General features: G+C 36.0%; 3 protein-coding genes and 2 non-coding genes across 5 annotated transcripts; 1 reads left to right on the plus strand and 4 right to left on the minus strand.

Moving 5' to 3' along the window:
* Positions 1-4,355: 4,355 nt before the first annotated feature.
* On the minus strand, positions 4,356-9,546 carry LOC137747961 (QWRF motif-containing protein 2-like). Its single transcript, XM_068488083.1, has 6 exons — positions 7,762-9,546; positions 6,668-6,787; positions 6,242-6,358; positions 6,052-6,141; positions 5,410-5,517; positions 4,356-4,781 (listed from the first exon to the last, which is right to left on the minus strand). The coding sequence occupies exons 1-6, from the start codon at positions 9,181-9,183 to the stop codon at positions 4,710-4,712; spliced, it is 1,929 nt and encodes a 642-aa protein (XP_068344184.1). The 5' UTR covers positions 9,184-9,546; the 3' UTR covers positions 4,356-4,709.
* A 6,253-nt stretch (positions 9,547-15,799) lies between these two features.
* Positions 15,800-17,107, minus strand: LOC137728807 (uncharacterized). Its single transcript, XM_068467582.1, has 4 exons — positions 16,981-17,107; positions 16,721-16,828; positions 16,455-16,516; positions 15,800-16,170 (listed from the first exon to the last, which is right to left on the minus strand). Exons 2-4 carry the CDS (start codon positions 16,818-16,820, stop codon positions 16,000-16,002), a joined length of 333 nt encoding a protein of 110 aa, XP_068323683.1. The 5' UTR covers positions 16,821-16,828; positions 16,981-17,107; the 3' UTR covers positions 15,800-15,999.
* Positions 17,108-17,556: 449 nt separating this feature from the next.
* On the plus strand, positions 17,557-17,629 carry TRNAA-CGC (transfer RNA alanine (anticodon CGC)). Its single transcript has one exon. It is a non-coding gene; the product is annotated as a tRNA-Ala (tRNA).
* Positions 17,630-18,134: 505 nt separating this feature from the next.
* On the minus strand, positions 18,135-21,030 carry LOC137707861 (small ribosomal subunit protein uS14z/uS14y/uS14x-like). Its single transcript, XM_068446795.1, has 3 exons — positions 20,880-21,030; positions 20,477-20,576; positions 18,135-18,329 (listed from the first exon to the last, which is right to left on the minus strand). Exons 1-3 carry the CDS (start codon positions 20,939-20,941, stop codon positions 18,321-18,323), a joined length of 171 nt encoding a protein of 56 aa, XP_068302896.1. The 5' UTR covers positions 20,942-21,030; the 3' UTR covers positions 18,135-18,320.
* LOC137720517 (small nucleolar RNA SNORD14) lies at positions 18,449-18,574 on the minus strand. Its single transcript, XR_011066531.1, has one exon. It is a non-coding gene; the product is annotated as a small nucleolar RNA SNORD14 (small nucleolar RNA).
* Positions 21,031-22,690: the final 1,660 nt, after the last annotated feature.

The following is a 22,690-nucleotide window of genomic DNA, read 5'->3' on the forward strand; positions in this document are numbered from 1 at the left end:
CAACTCTCAACAACAAATTTCATTAAAATAATTCCATACTATATTTTCTCTATTTTCGATCCAAAAATAAAGTCTAAGGCACCAATTCCACATAACAAAACAAGGTTAGGCAAGCAAAGCAAGTCATGAACTGCCTTTCTTAAGTCCTAGGCAGTGTTTACTTTGTCATTATCTGCCTTTTACAAAACAAGTCATTAATTATCTTTTACAAAACACAACATCTGAACATTCATGGTCTCCAAGTCCTCGCTCTTTTTGCTGCAGATTTGTACCTTCTTGGTTCTCCAGTTGGAACCGATTGGCCTTGTACCACTTGTTCACTTTCTCTCATTTCAAAATCAAACTGATTGCAAGTATACTACAAAAAAACCATACCCTTCCCCTTGTCCTTCTAGCTCTACCTTTTCCCTGCATGTAAGAATTTATTGTTTCCATTAGTTGAATATATCAATGGAAGAAATGCATGGGTTACAATATTAAATACTTACTTGTCCATTGTTGCTGCCTTCTCCTTGTTTTAGAGGACATTTGGAAAAAACCAGCGCATTCAAGTATGAAAACAATAGGACCACACAAACACCAATTTAATTCATTAGGACCACCTAATTCGACATAAGTAAAAAAACCAAATTTGATAGCATTAAAATCCCTAAAACCTAGTACAACGATGGAATCTATGCAAACACAGAAAGAGACAACATAACTTGATTTTTTATTGAACCAAATTAAGTACTCGATAAAAATTCATCTGATGAACAAAATTAAGTACACTTATTGTAACGTGGAGGCTCCCCACCATCTCTGAGTTGGAAAGAGATCTTTTTGTTCAACCAACGTTGAAAATTCGTCAAGATTTGTCTCTGTTTGAGAATTTTTTGAGCAAAAGTTTCAAAACCGCCTTAAAGTGCAATGCACCTAGATCATCAACCAATAGGCGCAAGAACAGCCGAGGAGCGAAGCAGGCGCTGTCTCTTTTCTCTCTTGAAAGAGTCCTGGTTACCTTAAAGACCAACACCATTGTATGGCCATAGAAAATGATGATTTTACCCTTATACATATGTCATGTGCAAATCACATGACCTAATTTAACAGAAAATTGAATGGAAAAACTTGAAATCTAACAGCAAGGATGAAATTGGCTGTTTGTAATGAGTTTAGAAAGCTATTTTTATGAAAAAACAATTCAAAAACCTAATTTTCACTTGAGTAATAATTCAAAGACTAAATCGGTAGTTTAGAAACCTATTTTTCTGAAACCATAAGTGGCGTATTGATGTTCTTGAACATGTAACAGAGGGCGATACTTTATGAGTAAACATGGGGAGATTACAATTATCCACCTGGAATACATGTGGCAGCGACAAGTACATATGAAACAAAGAAAAATAATGGGGGCAAAATGCTTACGTAAGGAATGACAACATATGATTTGAATTTATTAATTTGTATGCACGCGTATAATTTAATGGGATCTTTTGATATGAATCTAAAGTAACTAAAAATTGGACTTATTTTAAAAGTCAAAAGTCATTAAAAATTGAACTTATTTCAAAATGTGATCTATAAAATTGGACCTATTTCAAAATTTCCCTAATTTTTTAATTGATGTCAAACGTGCTTCCGACTTGTGAGTTTTACTAAATCAGTTAATTAGTGATCATTCGTTTCTAATTACTATTAGCATGTTGTTCGAGATAACACACAGATTTGGGAAATGCAAAAGGCCCTACGATTTGCCTAATCTGGTGCTTGTTTATAATTAAAGCATTCAACTGCCCACCTGTCCCCAGCACCAGGATTAATAAAAAGTCTTACATTCATCATAATAATTGATATGCATCTACCTGATTTTCTCTTTTTCTTGATATGCATCAAATTGGTTTTTGTGTTTTAGGCGGTGAGAAAAAATGCATTCTTTATAATAAGTTGGTTTTTTTAAGCGAAACAATAGCACTATATTAATTATTGGACAAGTGAACTGGTATTATGGCAGTTCAAAAATTCAATTGTGGTCTCTTCATATATATTTTTTTCTAAATATAAAAAACTTACAAGTTCACAATTAATTTTTTAGAGTGTAAAAAACAATACAATCCTTTTAAAAGAACAGTTCGTATGTGATTTGGAGGTTTTTCAAAACAAAATAAATGACCAGTTTAAATATAAAGTCAACTTGGCCAGTTCATGGGTTACAACGTACATTAATTGAATGTTGAGATGAAAGACACTACAACAAACAAAAGACGAGAGTGAGTCATAATCTCTTTTTTATAATAAGTTGTTAACGCATGTCAATGAGTCATAACTTGGTATTGAACTTGCTATATATATATATATATATATATATATAAATATAAATCAACTTTGCATTTGTGTGATGAATTGTTATTGGCATTCCAAAAATTTCATTCTATACTCTAAACTTTCTATATTTGGAAAGAAAAATACAATTGTGAGGAGTGTAGAATGAAAATTTTGAAGTGTCAATAACACTTCTCTTTGTGTGAGTCAAATTCTAAATCTCTATAACTGAGTAGAGAGAATATATTGCTAAGCCAACCATTCATATGTATATACTTCAACTTCATTGAACCATTCTCATCTCAAGTACAAGAGCTGAAGGGGATTTTATTTTTTATTGCAACCAGCACCATCCTAATAGCAATATTGTCCAATAATTGCTTATTTCCTATATTAAATTACAAGGAAGAAGATTCGAACACTTGACATCGAGTGTAAGGTGAATACTCTTAAACAGTCGAGTTACAAACCACTAGCGTGACGAATTGATGACAAGAGAGATTCAACCCATGTGAAGGATAAGGTTTACATGAGAAAAATACACCATTATTGTAGTGTCTTGTGTCACCGGTACAACGACATCTATAAATTTATTTCGGCTTAGGGTTATATATTAACACTAGACATGTCCTAGACATGTCATCAAAATTGTTGCGTAGGGAAGAGGGTGGAGGTATTGTGTGTGAGCGTGGCGAAGCAGGCATATATATAAATGGGATTTTAATCCAAGCATATATGAATATGGGGAGGGCCGCAACCGAAAGGAGAATCAAATCAATGGATGGATTATAGAAAGCTAGAAATGGTGCGGTGCACGTCAGCCTCCATCCACGGATACACTCCTCCTCCGTTGCAAGTGGCTTCCACGGCGTCACCAGCTTTATTTTAAAACCTAGGAAAAGGACACACATACGTAACACTGTTCGTTCCAAAAGACAACAACTTTGCTCCAATCCATTCGCTTCGCCGCGTATCACAAGATGCTGTGGGTCCCCTGCCCACACTCTCTCATTGTTTCTTTTTTTAAATTTTTTTATTTATTGTTGATATAATAGAGGTCTAGAATTTTACGTTAGCTATTGATACTCACTTGTTTAAAATATCGTACATAAATCACTCAGTACTATGATCCGGTGATATTCATCTTCGTTTAGAAGTAAGAAGTCTTAAGTTTGAAACTGGTAATATTCCTTACAATGGACTAGCAATACTATGGTTCAAATTTGTCTGGTGAGAATCGAGAGCTCTCACTTACAAGTGAAGAGGAATACCACTAGGATCTAGTACTAAGTGGCTACCCAAATCAGTAATTTAAACCCAATTTCATAAAACAAATTCCCCAAAATCAAGTGTATATAACGTAAACTTCCAGCCTAATAGAAGAATTATATTTCCTCCTAAGTAAATAATTTTCCTTCCACTCATATGGGTAAACGACAAAAGCAACTAACAACAATGTATGAATCCTTCAAAACTCAAAGTCCTGCCTGCATTGATTGTTTATTTGCATGAATCATATTTTTATCTCATAATTTGAATCTGAATTTCTACAACGCCGGAATCGGCAAGATTATTATTATTTGTCAAAATCGTCTGAATTTCTAAAACTCAAGGGTTCGGAGAAATGTATAAACTCCACGCCCCTAAAATCGTCAGAATCTAGCAATTTATTTCAAAAACTATACAATGGCAAGTATTGTAATTCGTGTCAAAATTTTGGACATGTGAATAACTGAGATGGAGGTGTTGTCTACTTAGGCCTCACATATGATGGTGTAATACTAGTAGACTTCATTCAAAACAGGCTTATGAAATTAGACTCATATAGAAAGACTCCAACATAAATAGGCTGATCAGGAGGCGGACCATATTTTGCGTGATCAGTTACACGCTGTATCTGATCACGCAAAACAAGTTACCGCTCTTGAAAGTTTTCATACCATAGATTGGAACTCACAGCTTCCTTCAAATAGTAGGAAGCCCATGGTAATCTGGGTAGATAGCAATTACAAGCAATTGTAGTTTTCTATCAACGCCACCCGCTAATAGACATATAAACTTGCAAAAGCTATTAAATTAAACAAAAATTAAAAGCATCACTGCACATATTTACACATATTTTCCTCTTCACTTATGGATAAAGCAAAGGTGTGTACATAAATTAATTTGATATTGACAAGACAAATTTCCTGCTATATATGCACGTAAGCATCTCAATTCCGCGTAGTACCTTAAACACAGCAACCGGCATAATTTAAGCACTTTCCTGCTTTCATAAGTCACCCATTTTAATCTTCTCTCTCTTGTTTTCGCTTCGGCTTCACGGATTCGAAGGTCAGATTTGTGCAAAAGGAAAAAGAATCTGATGTCGATGTTAGCTGTTTAGGCAGTCATAATACGATTTAGCGTTACACTTTCGTGAGGCTGTCAGGTACGCGTTTCCGTTGTAAAATATGTGTCCTGAGGCTACATTCCTCCACCTGATAATTAAAAAAAGAAACTTTCACGGATAAGATAAACTATGAGAAAGAGAGGACAAGAATGTTAAAAGCTATTGGAGAATAGAAATCAGCACCACTCAAATTGTACCCTTTAATGGTTAATTACACTTCTGCATCCCAAAATTACGCAAAATTTCAGGGTCATTGTATTTCTAGAAAGTAAACTGGGGTAGGAGTTTCAATAATGAATTAGGTTTCATGATTAGCTTGGGAACGGAAGTAAGATTTCGAGGTCGTAGAAGCACAAGGAATAATGCTCACAATCCGCACTATATTCTTCTATGTGATAATTTATCTCAAGTGGATATAAATGAGGACAGGAGGAATCTGAAAGGACAATGCCAATGTGCAAAATTATAAACCATACATAACTACCAGCACCGGTAATGTCAAACATTAGTGTCACATCTATCATTTTGCCTTTTCACAAAATCAACAGTACAGATTACGCAGAAGAATTTGTTCAGGCTTAACTTGTGCAAGGGTCAGGTTTATCACATAGTAACACACTGGGAAGATATTCACGTAAATTACCACTAAACTGTTGTCTAATTACTATCCATTAGATGATTTTGATATTAAAACAGAAACCAAATACGAAATTTACCTGCATGGCTGCAACTGTTGACAATAGATCTCTGCACTGACCAAGCAAAGCATGCTCCTTCGCAGTTACATTTGCAAGTTCAGCCACGAAAAAGTTCACATCCCCAACCTATTAATTACACGTGGTTTCAGACCAATGGAAAAACAAAACGTCAAACAGGAAGTTCAATAGTTTGTCAGCTAGGGCCAAATGCATTATTATTGGACATAATTACTGGTCGTTCACGCATTTTAAGGGAGGTAGGTCTAAATGCATTACGAGTAAAACATCACGGAAATCACCCCATGTTTATAAGATCTGCCCACCACTGGTACTGTAAGTGAAAACCTATGGAACCCCTTTGTTATACCCACTAGATTTGATATTGTCACGTGTCGTTCATATTCTACTCAAAAAGGCATCACCCGCAGCAGAAATTCTAAATTAAACTACATCGTTTGTATCTACATAGCAAGTCAACCATCACACTCTAGAACTCACATGTATTACGAAATAACCCATATTTGCATTCCCGGATAGGACTTTAAGTGCACAGACTTTTAGAAGGCATGAACTATGAATAAAAGTGCTAGTTATAGATTAGATGCAAAAACAAAAACAGAAGGCAAGGATTCCAATGATCAAAAAAAAAAAAAAAGGCACCTTCGATAACAATAAGCATATTGATGATGCCATCGCTTGCATCACATCAACTGCTGAAGAAATAGCATCCTTCACGTTGTAGACATCGGCCTGTAGCAATGAAGAGTCAACAAATGATAAATTGTTAGGCAATGAGCTGTCACTGTATATAAGGAACTAGCTAAAGAAGAAGTATAGGAGAGGTGCATACCCTTGCTACACCAACAACTGGAAGGCGGAGTGTGCTAGCTTTCAAAGCTTCGATGGCCCCTGACAAAGAATCAGAGTAATCCTGATCCATAAGTGACAACTCTTCCAGATATGTCATCTGCACTCATCAAGCAATAAAGGATTAAACTCAACACTCATTAAAATACAATGCCAAAATCTCTTTCTGCAAAAGCAATGCATACATTGAGGAGTACCAAATGGCCATGAAGACAGAATTCTTTCCTCTAAACAATAAGTAATTTTCAGATTTTTCAGTGCAAGCTATATCTGTGAGCGTGTGTGTAAGTGAAAAATGAGCAACAAGTGACCTTTAGGAGCAGAACTCACATGCAATGAACTGACAATCATGAATAACCAGGCCAAAGATTGATAAGAAATGAAGGCAGAATGTAGTCAGAGGTCTTACTTGCCCCTTTAGGATGGAAGTTAGCTTCAAATGTTGCCTCAGCAGATGTAACTCGATCCGTTTTTGTCTTACAGATTCACGAAGTCTTGAACTCGTTACCCATGCATTATAGAGGCTTCTCTGATGGAAGGAATTTGAGACAACTAAAGTTAGAGTTAAGAATTAAGTGGTCAAAATGGGTTACATTAACACGTATAACAAGGCAAAGAGAAGCAGTTAAACCTGAATTCATGCATCCTTCACTAATTCAGTATTTATTTGTAATACTTTAGATTCCTTTTTTAACCCAAGAAGTTTTAATAAGTGGTAACTATCCACATCCATCTACAATTCACTTTTCATCCCAAGTTAGAAAAAAAAAAAATTAAAAATTACAGAATAATATTCCTGCACAACAACGAATTCTGTTTTGATAGTCAAAACAGGAAAATAATCTCCAAGAAGAGTCCCAAATAAAGCCTATTGATAGCATACGCCAATAATAATTCAAGAGAGCCTTTTTCCACCAAAGCTGCATGTCAAACTTCAATCATCAAGCTTTTGTGCCAACAAGCTATAAAGTTAACCACCTTGAAGGTTCTCATTTATAATACACAAGTACGCATCACATGACAACTCCCATCAAATGACTTGAAATAACCCATTTTTCCTTTCTCGCAACTTACAACTTAGAACCCCTGTTTTCTGTCATTCATCCTCCCCAAGCATGTTTTAGATCAGAACACACAAAACAGAATACCTTAGATTACCTCAACTTTGACTGCAAACACAAGTCTCGTTTGAATTTACACATGAATATCCAACTTTAAACATTTGTGGGGAAAATAACAGTATCGTATGAACAAAACTAAAAGGGAGGCCATAGCATAATATTAAGAGACTAGAAACTTAATCACAACTTAAATTTACATGTAAATTCTACAACCAAGAGATGTAAAGGTGATCAATTAAGAAAAAGAAACCCAAAAGCAGTCAAAGATTCCCCTATAAAACAAAGGTCCCATAAACAAGAAAATAGTTAACAAAACAAATCTATTCGTTATTGGAACCAAGCAAATAAGCCACACATTCAGGATAAAGTCCAGAAGCTATACCTCTGCATTGGACCTCTGTGCAGCTAGGGCGGCATTAGCTCTAGCATTTACAAAACGCCACTGCAAGAGCCGGTTATGTAATAGCCTCACCACATGTGCATCAACTATCCGGTTCTCTCCAACCTTCCCTCTTCGAACATCAGCAGCAAAACTTAAAACTGAAGGCATGTTGCTCAAACTACTACTTGGAGTAGCTACCATTCCATTCCTCACCCGAGAAGGGCTCACTCCCCTCATAGGTGAAGATGGCACCAAAGACCTGCTGAGCTTACTTGGGGAAGCAGGTCGAGCAGCTCCACGAATAGGGGATAACTGCCCCCTGCTATTCACAACACCTCGAGGAGATGACACTGGACTATCCATAGATAACCTGTTGCTCTCAATCTGTTTAGGAGAACCCATATTTTTGGTTGCATTACCCTTATTAGACTCTGATTGGCGGCGCAATCTATTGTTAGTCTCTTGCCAAAACCTCGCAGGGACCACTATCCCTCTAGGCCGTGGCCCTTGTTCAACACCGCCGTAGCCATTTGCGCCACCACCACCGACATTACCAAGCTCGTGTGGTCCTGAATTAGTACTGCCGGAAGACACACTATCAGAATCGGAACAAGCCACAGGCTCAGATTGTGTAGTAGCTGAACTGCCGTCATCAACTGGCTCAGTAGCTTTCACTGAACCTAAATTGCAAGAATTCGACCTCAATCTCCCATCAACATCATCCACCATCGAGTTTTGTAATGCCCTAACCACATTGGCCCCAGATCCACTCACCCTCTTCCTCTCATCCGTGCAATCCAAGCTCCTACTCATACTATTTGGTTGCCGCAACCTCGCAGGCCACAGCTGCTGCTCTGTCGGCTTTGAATTCTCACTCTGATCCGCTCTAAACGGCGTCGTGACCTTCCTCCTCTCCGGCGTGCCTTTCCTTGTATTCGGAGACGGCGCCGGCTTCGCTTTACTAACCTGGAGGGAGTAGGACTCGCCCTGAAACGACACCGATAAGCTCCTCGTCGAAGTGAACAGTAGCTTTTGAGCCGCGGACATGCCGCCGCCGCCTGCACCACCATTCCCGATCCTCAAATCCAAAGAATTAGGGCGAGGAGTGACAACTCGCCTCCTCTCCACCGATTGCGAGCGCTTCACAGACTGCGACAACGGCGTCGCCGCCGTCGAACCGCCAGTTCTGGACGGCAACGGCGACGGACACCGCCTTGAATTTGAACAGGTTGAGGAAGAAGAAGAGGAGGAGGAGGACATGTACCGAGAAGTGACCTCCCGAGCTTTGAGGCGGCGAGGAACAGCAACGCCATTGTCGGATTCAGAAGGCAGAAGAGGCGGCCTTACGGTGCCGTTTTGAGGACGACCTCCTCCTTGGGACGCGGCTTTGGGGTTCAATGTCGTCGACACAGCAGGTACCATCGCAGAAACTCAAAATCCCATTCAAATCTCATCCTCCAAAAACCCTAACCCCTCGCAGATTAACGAAATTCCAGGGACCTAAAAGCAAAACCTCCGACTATCCCTGCGAGTCCAACAGCTCTCAGATAAAAATTTTAAAAATCGCAAAAAATGAAAAATAAATTAGGAAAACAAAGAGAGAGGGGAGAGTCAGAGGGAGGTTATGGGGAGGGGCGGCCTTCTACAAAAGTGCTTTTTTGGGGAGTGATCGGATAATTTGTAATGTGGAAGATTATACGATGATATATGACCGTTACGATTAAATCGGCAAGAGAAGAAGTTGATTAGGCGATATTTGGGAGCGTAACTGTCGTACTAGGCAGCAGGCGCACCCGTGTTTGGGTTGTGGGCTCAATTTCAATTCACTTTTAAATAAATATTTTTCTATTTTGTTTTTTTCTTCGCTTTTTTTTTTTATTGGAATGCGATATCTAAACATCTTATTTTATTTCTTATACATTTTTTAATTTTTGGCCGTTGAATTAGATGAATTGAAGAAGATCAACAGACAAAAATTATCAAAATATGTGTCAGAAGTTAAATGAGGTGTGTGGATAGCACACTCCTTTTTATTTAATGTTCTTTCGGGCGCACGCTGGTTTTAGGCAATGGGATCTTTTTTAATTGTTAATCTGAACTTTAAAATAGTAGGTTAGGACTTGACTCAGAAGTTGTTAGAGTAACATTGTCACGTATTGTTATTAATTTAATAATATTATTATTTATATACTTTTTTTTATCTTTTATGTGCTCTTGTTAATTTTTTGTTATTAATTTTCTTCAATTCATTCAATCCGATGGTCAAAAGTTGAGAATAGTGTGTGAGAAGTAAAAATGGGTGTGTGGATAACATTATTCTTAATTTAATTATTTTTGCAATATTATTTTTAGATGTGCAACACCTACATATTTTTTGGTAAGTGTAAAAGTATATTTTTAAAGTATCAATAACAGTTCTTAAAAACATACTAATATAACATATAAAATGGTAGTATCATATATCTCTATGACCGCCAAACTCAAAATATGTTGGATTTAAGTATGAAATTATGCGCACTTGGATCATCAAAGATTAGTTTTTTTTCATGTTCGTTCTTTGTTCCACAATATTTTATTGATTGTATAAGCGAGTTTAACTGTATGGTAATTTTAAGAGTCGAAAGATAGTTAATGCGATTTAAGCTTAAGAATTTATTTAAGGAGTTACATGTGGCGGCGAGTTGTGAGCTTAAGATTGCACGCCATGAGGTTGTGTGTAATTTGCGTCACCAAGAACAAAAGAGAGATACGAATGTGGAGAAGGAATATGAATCTTCGAAGAGACGTTATGCTGTTCCTTTCTTCAACACCGGTATGAAAAATTAGGTGTTTAGTTGACCAACCCATTAGAAATTCTGGATTCTATCAATTTTCTTGTCAATTACAAAATAATAATATATTTAGTAATTAATTAAATGAAGACATCGTTATTTTCAAAAAATAAAAATAAAAAAATTTGTCAAACCTATAAATTTGGCGATGAACTTTCGTATTATTTATGGCTGATGTTAATGTGAGAAAATAATTTATGACCATAAGAAAATTAATGATTTGATTTAATTTGACATCTTCTTTTCTCCCTTCTTTGTTAAAACGAATTAATTTCCCAATACTTAGCCACTCATTGAAGTTTTATTGGTTTCTAGGTGGATGTTACCTACGCTTGCTCCATTTTTTCTATTTTGCACTTCAAACTTTTTATAATGAGTAAAAAAAATTACACTTGTAAAGAGTGGAATGAGATTTTTGGAGTGATAATAACAGTTATATATATATATATATGTATATATATATATTAGAATTGATATTACTAATCTAAATTAAACTTTTGATAGAGGTAGAGTTTTAATCCGGAAGTTTTGAACTCAAATTATAGTGAATTGAAATAGAAAAAAGTTTTATCCACTAGAATGATTCACCTTTTGCTCGGTTAAATATAATGAAATTATGAAGAAGAAGGTTACCAATATGTAGTAATTGGTTTTCTAGTATGATTATTGGGTGGCTTAGCTAACTTTGAATCATTCAAAAGGGAAAAGGAGAATCACATTCCTTCATGCTTAGTAACTCCACTTTCTTTTTAAGTTAATCTTTCTCTTTTCTTTATGTCAATCTTAAGTAATTCTAAATCTTACCTTTTTAATGCAATGATATTAAAGCAAACCGACTCCCTTTCTTATTAGAATCTTAACTATTCCTCGATTGTACCCGCACCTGTATCTATCGTTTAGTGACGTGATTATCAATCATTATTCTTAAAGACTAATGTTAGGCAGATCAATTTTTTAGATCATATTTGCAAATCATGTAATGTGTCACGAATAAAAATTAAGAACGTTAATTAACACTTAAATAATAATCTAATTATTAACAACCACGTCATATAGTTTACAAAATATAGTTTAAATAGATGGTCTCCCTAGCATTATTCTTTAGGATAACATATGACGAAATCATTCATATGTTAATGATACAAGGGAGTTAAGCATAAAGACTTCGACTTTTAAAACAAACAAGTCTGCTGCAACCAACTTTTTATATAATCTCCAGGATGTTACTTGATTAATTAACAAAGTTAATATGCTATTTTCGGTTATTTAAATTATTAAAACCTTAATTTACACAGCCAAGGCATACTTAAAAAGGAAGAGGGAGGTATCTTACAAGACCTACCTTGCTTTTTCTCCCAGAATTGCATCTTATTTAAACTTGGACTTCACTGCCACTTTTATACCTAATTTAGAAGTTACTGCATTTCACTGGTGTAAATTCCAGTAACTGCTATTTTCAATTGACCTCTCTCCTTTGTCCAAGGAACTAGATCTATCACCCTTTCCTTTTTCCTCCTTTTATAATCCCTTCTCCAACACTCTATGTATGTGTTTGGATTTTTTTGTAAAAGAGACCAAATGTTGAGACCACACATATATGCAATATATATACATATGTGAGGCATGCATAAAAACATGATTAAGGATTAAGGACCACTTTTCGTGGTTGTATTCCAAGCTAATAACGTATTTGAGTGAAATAGTCAAAACATGTGAAAATTCGTAATTTATAAGAGAGATGTCATCGTGATATCACAACGGTTGATAAGTTTTCTTCCAAATTCATATAATTTTCCTTTAATGTCTTTTACGTTTGATAGGATGTTTCGTGCAGTTTTAAGTGTAGAGAGAAACTAAAAATGCAAAACAAAATAAATGTACAGGTAGAATGATGAGCAAGTAGTTGTGGGAAGCCATGCATTTATTTAGAGAGGAGAGGAAATAAATACTTGCCTAAATTCGATGAAGAAACAAAAGCTAAATCGGGTGCCCTCCATTCCATGTTGTTTTGTTGCTTAAGGACCATCCATGATTACTATTTTGTTGCCTAATCCACATCAAATCACTATTCTTTAAGGCCATCCCCACTTTCTCAACATAAAGAGGGCTAAACACTACATGATTTATGGTTATCGTCGACCATCTTTGAGAAGAAAAAAAGGCATCTTTTCTAGGCTGCTCCGTCCCCTCTGCCTCTATCTTTCCTCCACTTTGCTTTTTGTGCCTATGCCTTTTGAGGGTCCCACTTCTCTCCAAGCGAGTTGCACAAACAGATAAGAGAGACTTACATGCACCCGAGTGTATATTTTGTTGTTTTATATAACACTAATAACGTGATATGATCACATGATGGTTGTGTAGAAGCAATTTAGACAAATTAATTACATTCAAGAGATTCGCTAAACATGACATCGAAAGGTAAGTGATACATTGATAAAACCTCACTCGAGCACCAAATTTTGGGAGAAAATCATCATTTGGAAAATCAAAATGATTAACTAATTCGAGACTGAACCCCTAAGCTCTAAATGACAACCTAAAACAATTAATCATGTTATTAAATGAGATCAAAGTTGAAGAAAGTTGAATAGAAGTAAAATGTTCTAAACGCATTTGCCTTTAACTTTAAGAATGCGCAAAGCCGAACAGATAAAAAAAGAGCCACAATTATTCATTTTTTGGACTTCTACTCTTTTTTTTTTTTTGGAGTAAGCGCGATATTCAATGGACTTCTATTCAGGCTGGAATATATTTCAAGATTGGTCTACTAGTTAATTGCATGTTTGTAGTGCTTGGTTGGAATCTGTTGTGACCAAATAAAATGCATTTGAGTTTGAGTTCAGTTCTTTATTTGTTGTGTCAAAATATGAGATGGACAAAACTAGATATAATGGATTATGAATATATAATAAAGAGAAAGATCTAATCTATCCTTATACATGAATTACAAGTATTATCTTTCAAGTCTTTACCAATCTAATTTTATTCCTAAAGTTCAATTTCATTCAGTCCACCAAACGGATTCACTATATTGTTATGTGGATTTGGTTAAAGGACGAACCATATATGACAGGTCACATTATCCACGTGTGTTGATATTGTAAAGTGGCATTATATGGACTACAATCTGGCACCTGCTGGAGCCTCTATCATAACGTAAAAAGAGGATTTAGGACAAAAGATGGTGGTGCATTTGTTATTTAATTTCATATTTGCAAGATTGTTTTTTATTTATATCATCAATGTGGACAGTGATTGAATAACTTTTATCAAGTATCTAAAAATGATTAAGGGGTGCAAATTTATGACGGATTGATGCCAATTTTTTCATTATCAGCATGATGACATGACACAACCGTTTCTCGTTTTTGAACTTACATGGAACAAATTCATTGTCACGTAACGTTTTAATCTAGTAATACATTACGATGCATAGAGAAACTTGCACTTGACAATGTATTATTCAACACATGAAGATGAATTCATTATATATAAGTCCTTCTCGATTAAAGGAATCTGTCACAAACAACTAGCAACTAACGTACAAAAAACCTACTAATCTTGACCCACAATTCAGTCGCACAAAGGAAAAACAAAGAAACAATTTAGAAGGAACAAATTCCTCATTTAAAGAGACCTAACATCAATGGTTAACCAAACACTGCCATTATTTTGGAGATGCACCTACCATATGATACCGTACATACAAATTTATGCAACATAACATCAGAAACCTACCATAGGCGGATTAACGAAGTACGATATCGTCGATGAACGACAGTTTTCGGAGATCGAAAGCAAAATGACTTGGGAACTACTACTTAATCCACATCATATAATTGATTAAAGTAATTAAATGTGATTAGGTTAGGTAAACCTTCCTTCCAAAACATGAGTTACATACACACAAAGTGATAATTTTTCATGGTCCCCTTAGCTTTAATCAAGAGGATGCTTCTATCTTTAATCTTTCAACTCCCAAAGCCATAAAAAAAAAAAAAAAAAAAAAAAAAAAAAGTGTGGCAGCAGGGACAGAAATGGCTGAGGATTATTTTGCCTAACTGTTATTATTATGACCTCAATATTTTTGCAACGTGCCTGCCAATTTAACACACACATAATTCTCACCCAAATTATGTTTAAATTTTCAGCCTAATTCTTATCATTAGATAATTAATGACCCTAATTATCATTACAAGGACTAATCATTCTGTTAATTCAATCAGGGAAAAGTGAAGGTAGGAAGAAAAAATGAGTTCAACCCCACAGAAAAAAAAGAGAAAAGTACAGACGGACCCTCAAAAAGCTTGAGAGAAAAGGTCGGGGGCCCCTATGTGTATTCTATTTTCAATTAAGAGAATTTTCCTTGCAACCTTTGTCTATTTGTTTGTGCTCATTACGTGATCAGAACGATAATTACAGAATATGTATCATTTAAGATAAAATTTGACAAGAAAGATAAATAAAACGAAGTATACAACTGTTTACAACGATAAATACAACGAAATATACAACTGGATAAAAGGCTATACCTAAGAATCTCCGGTTTTGCTAACCGTAAATTAAAATGATATTATCATAATGTCAACCCTTTTACAAGAATACCTTGATCTTGAGTTCTTAAATAACTATCACACTTTACTCAACCAGCCCCACTCATATTATACAAAATTGTAAATAAAAGTTTTAGGAATGTGAAATCGTTAAAAAAGTTGGGCTCTAAAGCATGTTCCTATGTATAAAATTGCAACAAAATCAAGTCAAGTTTGCAAGCTCTAGGTTGGTCGAACGAATAACTCTTTTTTATATGTCGTTCATTTTGATACAACCGACATTTTAAATTGCCATTTGATAATCATTTTGTTTTTATTTTTCAATTTTTGTTTTCACCTTTTTTAAAACTAAAATTTTGTTTGGTTACTAAAAACTGTTTTCTTGAATTTTCATAATTTGGCCTTGAGCTTTCACATTTTTTATTTTAGTTTTCATTTTTAATTTGCAAAACTGAAAGTAGTTATCAAACAAGATTTCTATTTTTATTTATACACAAAAAAAATAAAAGCTGAAAACGAAATGGTTATCAAACGACTCCTAAATTCATCTAAACCACGAAGAGTGATTCTATCTTAAGCGCAAAGTGAAAGACACATTGCTCTAGCCAAGGCTAAGTTGAAGTGTGCATTTTTATGTGTAGTTCAGAGATAAGGTTAAAGAAATCAAACCCCACAAAGTGGTCGACTTGCATAAGAATAAGCGGCCAATTATTGTTGTTACAAGACACACAAGTAGTCTGAAAAGTGCATGAGCGTTGTACACATAATAATATGCATGGAAGGTTGTTAAAACAACTACCCAGTTGCAATTAACATCAAGATTCTAGTAATTAAGGGAGCAGGTCTAAAGCTGGCTAAGGAGTACCGCCGGGATTGGGACGAGCAGGAGGCGAAGGCTTTGGAATGTACGGGATTATAGGTGCGCCGTGCTCGATTGGACCAGGTTTGATGGAAGCTTTCGAACTCGGAGAAGGATCAATGGGTTGATAGTCATCCAGATTCACATTGCCAGCAGTACCACTCTCCTGTACTTTCAGAAACAAAGACAAATCCCAACATCACGAAGAAATCGTATTAGTAAGATGATTAAACGGGCAACAATTTGTAATTCTGACAAATGTTGGCCTCTGAGCTAGCTTGTGAATAGTGTTTGACATGAGGACTTCCGTGCAACGGGGATGTTAGTATGAACACATTACACATTACACAATGATATCCTCGTTGCACGTAAATTTCTTTTATTTGACTTTCGAATTGAGGGCGGTACGTGTTTTCTTTTTCTTTTTTTTCAAAAAGTTTGTGCATGTACCTTGAGCTTTCTGTTTCTAACAATCATTTTTGGTCCATCAGCATGGTGGTTGAAGATACTATCTGTAACAACATCAAGGAGATTGTGGTTTGATTCAAGATAAGCAAGATTACTGATGCATGCATACACAAGTTACAACCTCAAATGAGTGAGTAAACCAACTAAATTCCAAAAGCCAAAAGCCACTTTCGTTAAAAGAATAAGCAAATTCAACCCCATAAAAAACCAGACAAATCAAGGGAAACAAAGAAAGATTAAAACCTTACCAGGAAATAAGGAGCTATTTCTGCTGCTAGAGACACCGAGGAAGAAGACTAAAACTGTTGCGAGCACAAAAGGCAAAACCCAAATTCCAGAAGACTTCATAGTGTAAACTGTAAAGAAACAGCACCAAAATCACACCAAAAAACCCAAAGCACAATCTCCTCCAGAAGACACCCTAGGCTTTTAAAGCAAGTAAAATCAACGCATGAGAAATTTGGCAGCAGCGGAGTCCCTTCCCAGCTGGAAAGAGAATCGCACTCACCGAACCGGCCTTCCGTCACGCCAAAGATTTTAAGAGGAGAACGAAGTCCACTACCAGGAATTCCGGGGCTAAGAAGAAGAACCCATGCTTGCTTTTTGTACAAAATTTTATTGCTTTTTTTATTTGGGGGTTGTTTCGTGGTGGTGAGTGAGTGATAAAAGAAAGCATGTGGGTGTCATTTACTGCGTTTTCTTTTGTAATACATGCAGGAGGAGAGGTAGCAGAGCATTTAAGAGCTTCATTTACTGTGTTTGCAGAAAGCGAAAGGAAACAGTGTCGGGTGGGGGAATGAAAAGGCTTCAGTGTTCATAGGGTTGCCGTGGAAGGTGAGCTTTTTGGGCACGTCTGCCGCATTTGGCAGAGCGCCATTTACACAGTAAAAAAAAAAAGAAGTACTGTTTACTTTTAACGAAAAATCATATTTATACATTTTTCTGTTACTATTCTTTGTACTTTTAAAAATGACTTTTCATTAAAATAAATTTTTTTTTTAACCTTTCGTTAGTTTTTCTTAAAAATAACCCTTAAAACAATTATATACTTGTGATACATTTGGTAATGAAAGGTTAGCATCAAGGGGGTGTAGCTCATATGGTAGAGCGCTCGCTTCGCATGCGAGAGGCACGGGGTTCGATTCCCCGCACCTCCATCTTTTCGTTTTTTTTCTTTTTTTTTTTCTTTTTGATTCGGTTTTGTGTTTCTAATAAGAAAGCCAAACATTGCTCACTCCTAATGTTAATCGATTTTTTAATGTTATTTCATTATAATGATATATTTAGGCAGTGAGATATTCGAGCTAAATCATAATGGATGTTGATAATAAATAGTTACAAACTCGATATTTACAATAGTCAAATCTTAAGACAAACAAATGGATGGCTAAATGTTGATCGTCATCATTACCGTCGAAGCACTGCATTGACCCCTAACGAAATACCACATTGATACATCTTTTGCATTAATCAAAGATGATGTGCGGACGCCCATCATCACCATGAATTGACCATCGTATGGGCGTAACCTTGCACATTACACATCTTGTTTTAAATTCTTCACCAAGAAAATGAGACAACAGAGTATGGACTCAAACCAACATTTATCATTCGCTATTCTATTACCATCAAATCTAATGGGATAAAACCACTCCAACCCACTGGATAACAAAATTCAAATGCATCAAATAGTTTCAACAATGGCTCCGTCAACAACTAATTGTCAAACTTTATACTACATTATGGTCTTATATAAGAAAATGAAAAGGAACAGCAACAATGAAAACAATCCCACGCTCCATACTTCAGACGACTTGATGGCCGATCTGAATCGGGTGGTCTCTCCAATTAGCGGTACTGCAATGAAGATACAACACAGCATAAGTACGCGTCCAAATTCAAGACACGGACACACATACACAAATTTATAACAAGTAAGGTAGCTGTATAGAAGGATGGATAATCCTAATTATCCAAATCTCAGACATCCAAGGAAGATAAAGCAGCATTAGCTCTCAAGCCTTGCAAAAGGCGAAAGCTCTTAGGCGGCCACTGCGAATGTTCTTGAGAAACAAGCCTTATATATTTAGTCATCATTGGTAGTTGTAAGATCACAGCTTGATTTACAACATTCCGTAACAAAACCCAAGTGAAATGATTTCAAAAGATCAACAAACAGAACGCACTAGGGAAATTTTGGCAAAAATAACCTATTCCATTGAACAATGTCAGCAAGACACAAAAACAAAAACAGCTGACAACGTGAAAGTATAGGGTGATACGAGAAAGCCATAATATTCAAGAGTGATACTGGAAAGCAGATGGAACATGTTTTTAAAGTTATGAAAATGTCTGTCAAAGCAAGGAAAGCGTTTCCTATGTACCATAAGGAAAAACTAAAATAGTTGACACAAGTGAATGTAGCTTATGATAATGTTATGCGCTGATGGGAACAACTAATCAGCACGAGACCGTCAATAAGCACATGCATGAAGATCTGATACATGCTTAACATATTGAATCAACAAAACATTCGCTTAAAGAACAACTAAAAAGACAAGTTGGCACACGTAGATGTAGCTTATGATTTGCTGATGGAGAACCAATCTGCACGAGATCGTCAATCAGCACATAAATCTATAAAATTAAATTAAATTAAATAAAAAACTCATGCAGAGCACTTTCCCATGCCTCAATCACGTATATACTCACTCAAATAACGACACTAACTATCCATAAGTACAACAAGAGTCATTTCAAACATGCATCTATAGAAGAAATACAGAAGTACTTTCATCCAGGGATGCATATGTGGACATAAAAGTATGTTCAACGCACCATGTATATCCTCATGTCTAGTCAAAGGGTAAGCAGGGGTAGCTCAAACTACCATCCTAGTAATGAAATATTTAATCGGAAAAAAGACTGTGTTTGAGTAATGTGAAATGTTTGCCAAAGAGTGGATAGCTTTTCCTTGCAATAATAAGGAATAACTTGAAAGACAAGGTGGCAACAATAACTGTAGCTTATGAATTTGTTGTGTGCTAATGGAGGAAAATCTAATCAGCACAAGACCGTCCATAAGCACTGAAAAAACTAACGTAATATTAAGGAAAAAAAATGTGTGTATTTGTGATAAGTAACAGTTACCACATTCATAGTGCATATGTATTAACATCCATTGAAGAAAATATCATCCAGGGACTTATGTTTTACATAAAATTGGATTTCTATAATAGAATACACACAAAATGCGTCAAAGATTTAATGACACCAAAAACCTTGTCTGAACCCAAATCTTTTTTTTATTGTAAGGTGCTTAGGATATATATGGTAGAACTTGATAATCATATAATCAAACATAATGCAAAAGCAGGAGAACAGGAATACTGTTGGGAGGATTGTCGGGTTATGGATGATCACATCTCAATCAACTCAAAACTGATTTTCTTGGACCTAGAGATCTTTGACATGGACTCCATGATTTGGATTTAGTGTCTAAACTCCACACATGCAATATACCACTATATGTATATGTACATATGTGTGTGTACTCTGTGTGTGCGTGTGCGTGTGCGTGCGTGTATCTATTACTAGCTTTTTAGCAAGTATTCTGCTCCACAGTTAATCAAGCGAGACATGTAATTACTCACACATACACCACACGTACACTACATATGTTTTATCCACGTGTAATTCAAAATGTGAACCTAAAAACCTGTTGGTGATATATGACAAATATACGTGTTATATCGGAGATATACAGGTGATAACATATCCCGCTCCATGAACAGTGGAGCAAATCCCCTTCAAAAGGAGGTACAATATATCAATAGTTGTACAGGAAAACCCCAATGCAGGTAGACATAGACTCATTAACTGTATACTGTAGTAGTTTGGATTACTCTTATTTAAACAGCTAGCACTGCCGCAAAGGCAGAAGCCCTATACAATCAAAACAGAAACAAAAACAAAAAAAATGACTAAATAAATTGAATTCATACCTTGATGAAGCCAATCTCCTTGGCATTGCTGCGGAAGCACTGCCTGCAGCACATCAGAGCATACTTCCGGATCAACCCATGAGGGTTTCCACACACTCGGCTGTTCAAATTAACAAACAAGTTTTCCATATCACACACATTGTCCACCAAATACACTTACAAACCCAAAAATAAAATAAATCATAAAAACACTTAAAGGATTCTTGAGAGTGATTAAGCAAAAACAAACTCAAAATCTCTGGTAATTTGTAACCATAAACAATGGCATAACCAAGCTATAATTTCTACGAAGTAAATTTTCTTACATAAGCTAAATCTCGAGCAAGGAAATGGCAATTAATTGCACATTATCGGTAAAATAATTAAGAAAAAATAAGTGAGATTTGGGGATGAAGAATCATACCAAGTGCGGGAACCGGGGCCGTAGTTCTTGGGGTGAGAGTTCCATACGTTCGAGTGTCCCATCTTTGAATCTCGCTAGGGTTTTCTGCGTCGCCTCTGCAGCTGCCGGGATATGATGGCTACCTAAAACCCTAATCTTGTGACTCGCATTTGCTAAACGTTGTTATTTATACAGCACTAGGCGCAAAACGCGGCGTTTTATACATTCTTGCCGCCTCCTTGTAACGTGGCGCTTCATCCTCCAACCGGCACGTGATGTTCCATTTTTCATTTTTTATCATTTTTCATGGATTGGGTATTTGAGTAATTTCCAACCAGGCCTTCAATTGGGCTTATTCAACAAGAAATCCTTGCCCGATTGAGTAGTCCGGCACTGTTGGCCCAGTAATTGCCCGACTGTTTCTATGGGCTGAAGCAAAGTTTTTGGTCTTCTAGGCAGTAATTGCACAATTGCTTTGGCAATTTGGGCGCCAATTGTAAGGTGGAACTGCGTTTTTTTTTTTTTTTTTTTTTTTTGGGGATCAACAATATTATCTTAGAGAAAGAGGTGGACTTAGCCTTACAATAGACGATATTATCTTAGAGAGAGAGAGGTGGAATTAGCCTTATAATGGACGATCAATAATGTGGTTTAAATTTTCCTTTAGCGAGAATCGAACCTAAGACTTCTCACTTATAAGTGAAGATGAATATCATTAGACCGTAATACTAAGTGGCTAAGTGGAACTGCTCTTAGTTTGACACAATCCTTTGAGGCTTAGTTTCAATTCAATCCATATTTCATGCTTGGATTAGGCCTAAATAAGGAGAAATTCTTAAGTTTAGGATGCTCGCTCATGGCACATTACACTAGATAAACTCCTTTATTATCCTCCACCAAAATGCGTACGTCCCAAGTGTGCGTATAAAGTGAACATCTAACATGACACTTGCGGTATGACACAAGAATCTATGCTAAAATTCACTTTTTAATTTTGATTTACCTGTTTAAAACAAGATCCTCTCATTTTCAGTTAATCCGTCACTTTAAAAATCTTACAGACAATCTACCGGCCTCCTTCAAATATGCTCTTATTATTCTAATCGTTGCCTTCATTGCTTTGCACTTCTTTTATATAAATGCATGACACCTTTCAACTAGCATGATAATTGGTACCACTAAAAACTTGTAGACAAATATAACAGTCCAACACAATATACACAAACATACAATCAAGTTAAGTTTATTTAATAACAAGAAGAGAGAGTACATATATGAACCGTTGATATCTACAAAACACAGACCGGCGCCCGACCACTGACGTCATTGGAAGAAGACGAAACAGACACCAAAATATAACTTCCACCATAATTTCCAGAAAACGATTTGTGAGCTGAAACATGGTAGAATATTGACATATATATGATCCAAAAACACATCAGAAATCAGAAGGCACGGCAAACGGATGGAGCTCGTTTAATCCAATCGAGCAAATTGGAAAAACGTTTCTTCTTGGGCGTCTCTCCTCCTCCTCCTCCTCCCAATTGAATGGTCTCTGATCTGTCGTTAGGGTTGAGCATCCTCCACATCACATGCACGTCCTCGTACTCGCATGTTCTTATATCGTGTCTTAGCTTCGGTAGCCCTGTTCAAAATTCAAATCAATCTCAATTTCCACAAATGTAATCATCGAATTAATTATAATTATGCGAGATAAAGATTCTTTATGCATGACGTATGTTCTTTCTTAATTAAGAAACGCCTCGAAAAACATCGATTATAAGAAGAAATGAGGTTTTCTCAACGAAAGATGAAATGAAATCCAAATTACA

The sequence above is a fragment of the Pyrus communis genome, chromosome 1 (genome assembly GCF_963583255.1).
Source record: "Pyrus communis chromosome 1, drPyrComm1.1, whole genome shotgun sequence".
Taxonomy (NCBI): Eukaryota; Viridiplantae; Streptophyta; class Magnoliopsida; order Rosales; family Rosaceae; genus Pyrus; species Pyrus communis.

Coding starts and splice junctions, on each gene's coding strand:
- LOC137747961 (XM_068488083.1), bottom strand. CDS start 9,183: ATGGTACCTGCTGTGTCGACGACATTGAACCCCAAAGCCGCGTCCCAA. Junction 6,788..7,761: donor CACAGAGGTCCAATGCAGAG/GTATAGCTTCTG, acceptor TCCTTCCATCAG/AGAAGCCTCTATAATGCATG. Junction 6,359..6,667: donor CTTCCATCCTAAAGGGGCAA/GTAAGACCTCTG, acceptor TGATGAGTGCAG/ATGACATATCTGGAAGAGTT.
- LOC137728807 (XM_068467582.1), bottom strand. CDS start 16,820: ATGAAGTCTTCTGGAATTTGGGTTTTGCCTTTTGTGCTCGCAACAGTT. Junction 16,517..16,720: donor AAATAGCTCCTTATTTCCTG/GTAAGGTTTTAA, acceptor ATGTTGTTACAG/ATAGTATCTTCAACCACCAT. Junction 16,171..16,454: donor TTAGAAACAGAAAGCTCAAG/GTACATGCACAA, acceptor CTGAAAGTACAG/GAGAGTGGTACTGCTGGCAA.
- LOC137707861 (XM_068446795.1), bottom strand. CDS start 20,941: ATGGGACACTCGAACGTATGGAACTCTCACCCCAAGAACTACGGCCCC. Junction 20,577..20,879: donor GGCCCCGGTTCCCGCACTTG/GTATGATTCTTC, acceptor TAATTTGAACAG/CCGAGTGTGTGGAAACCCTC.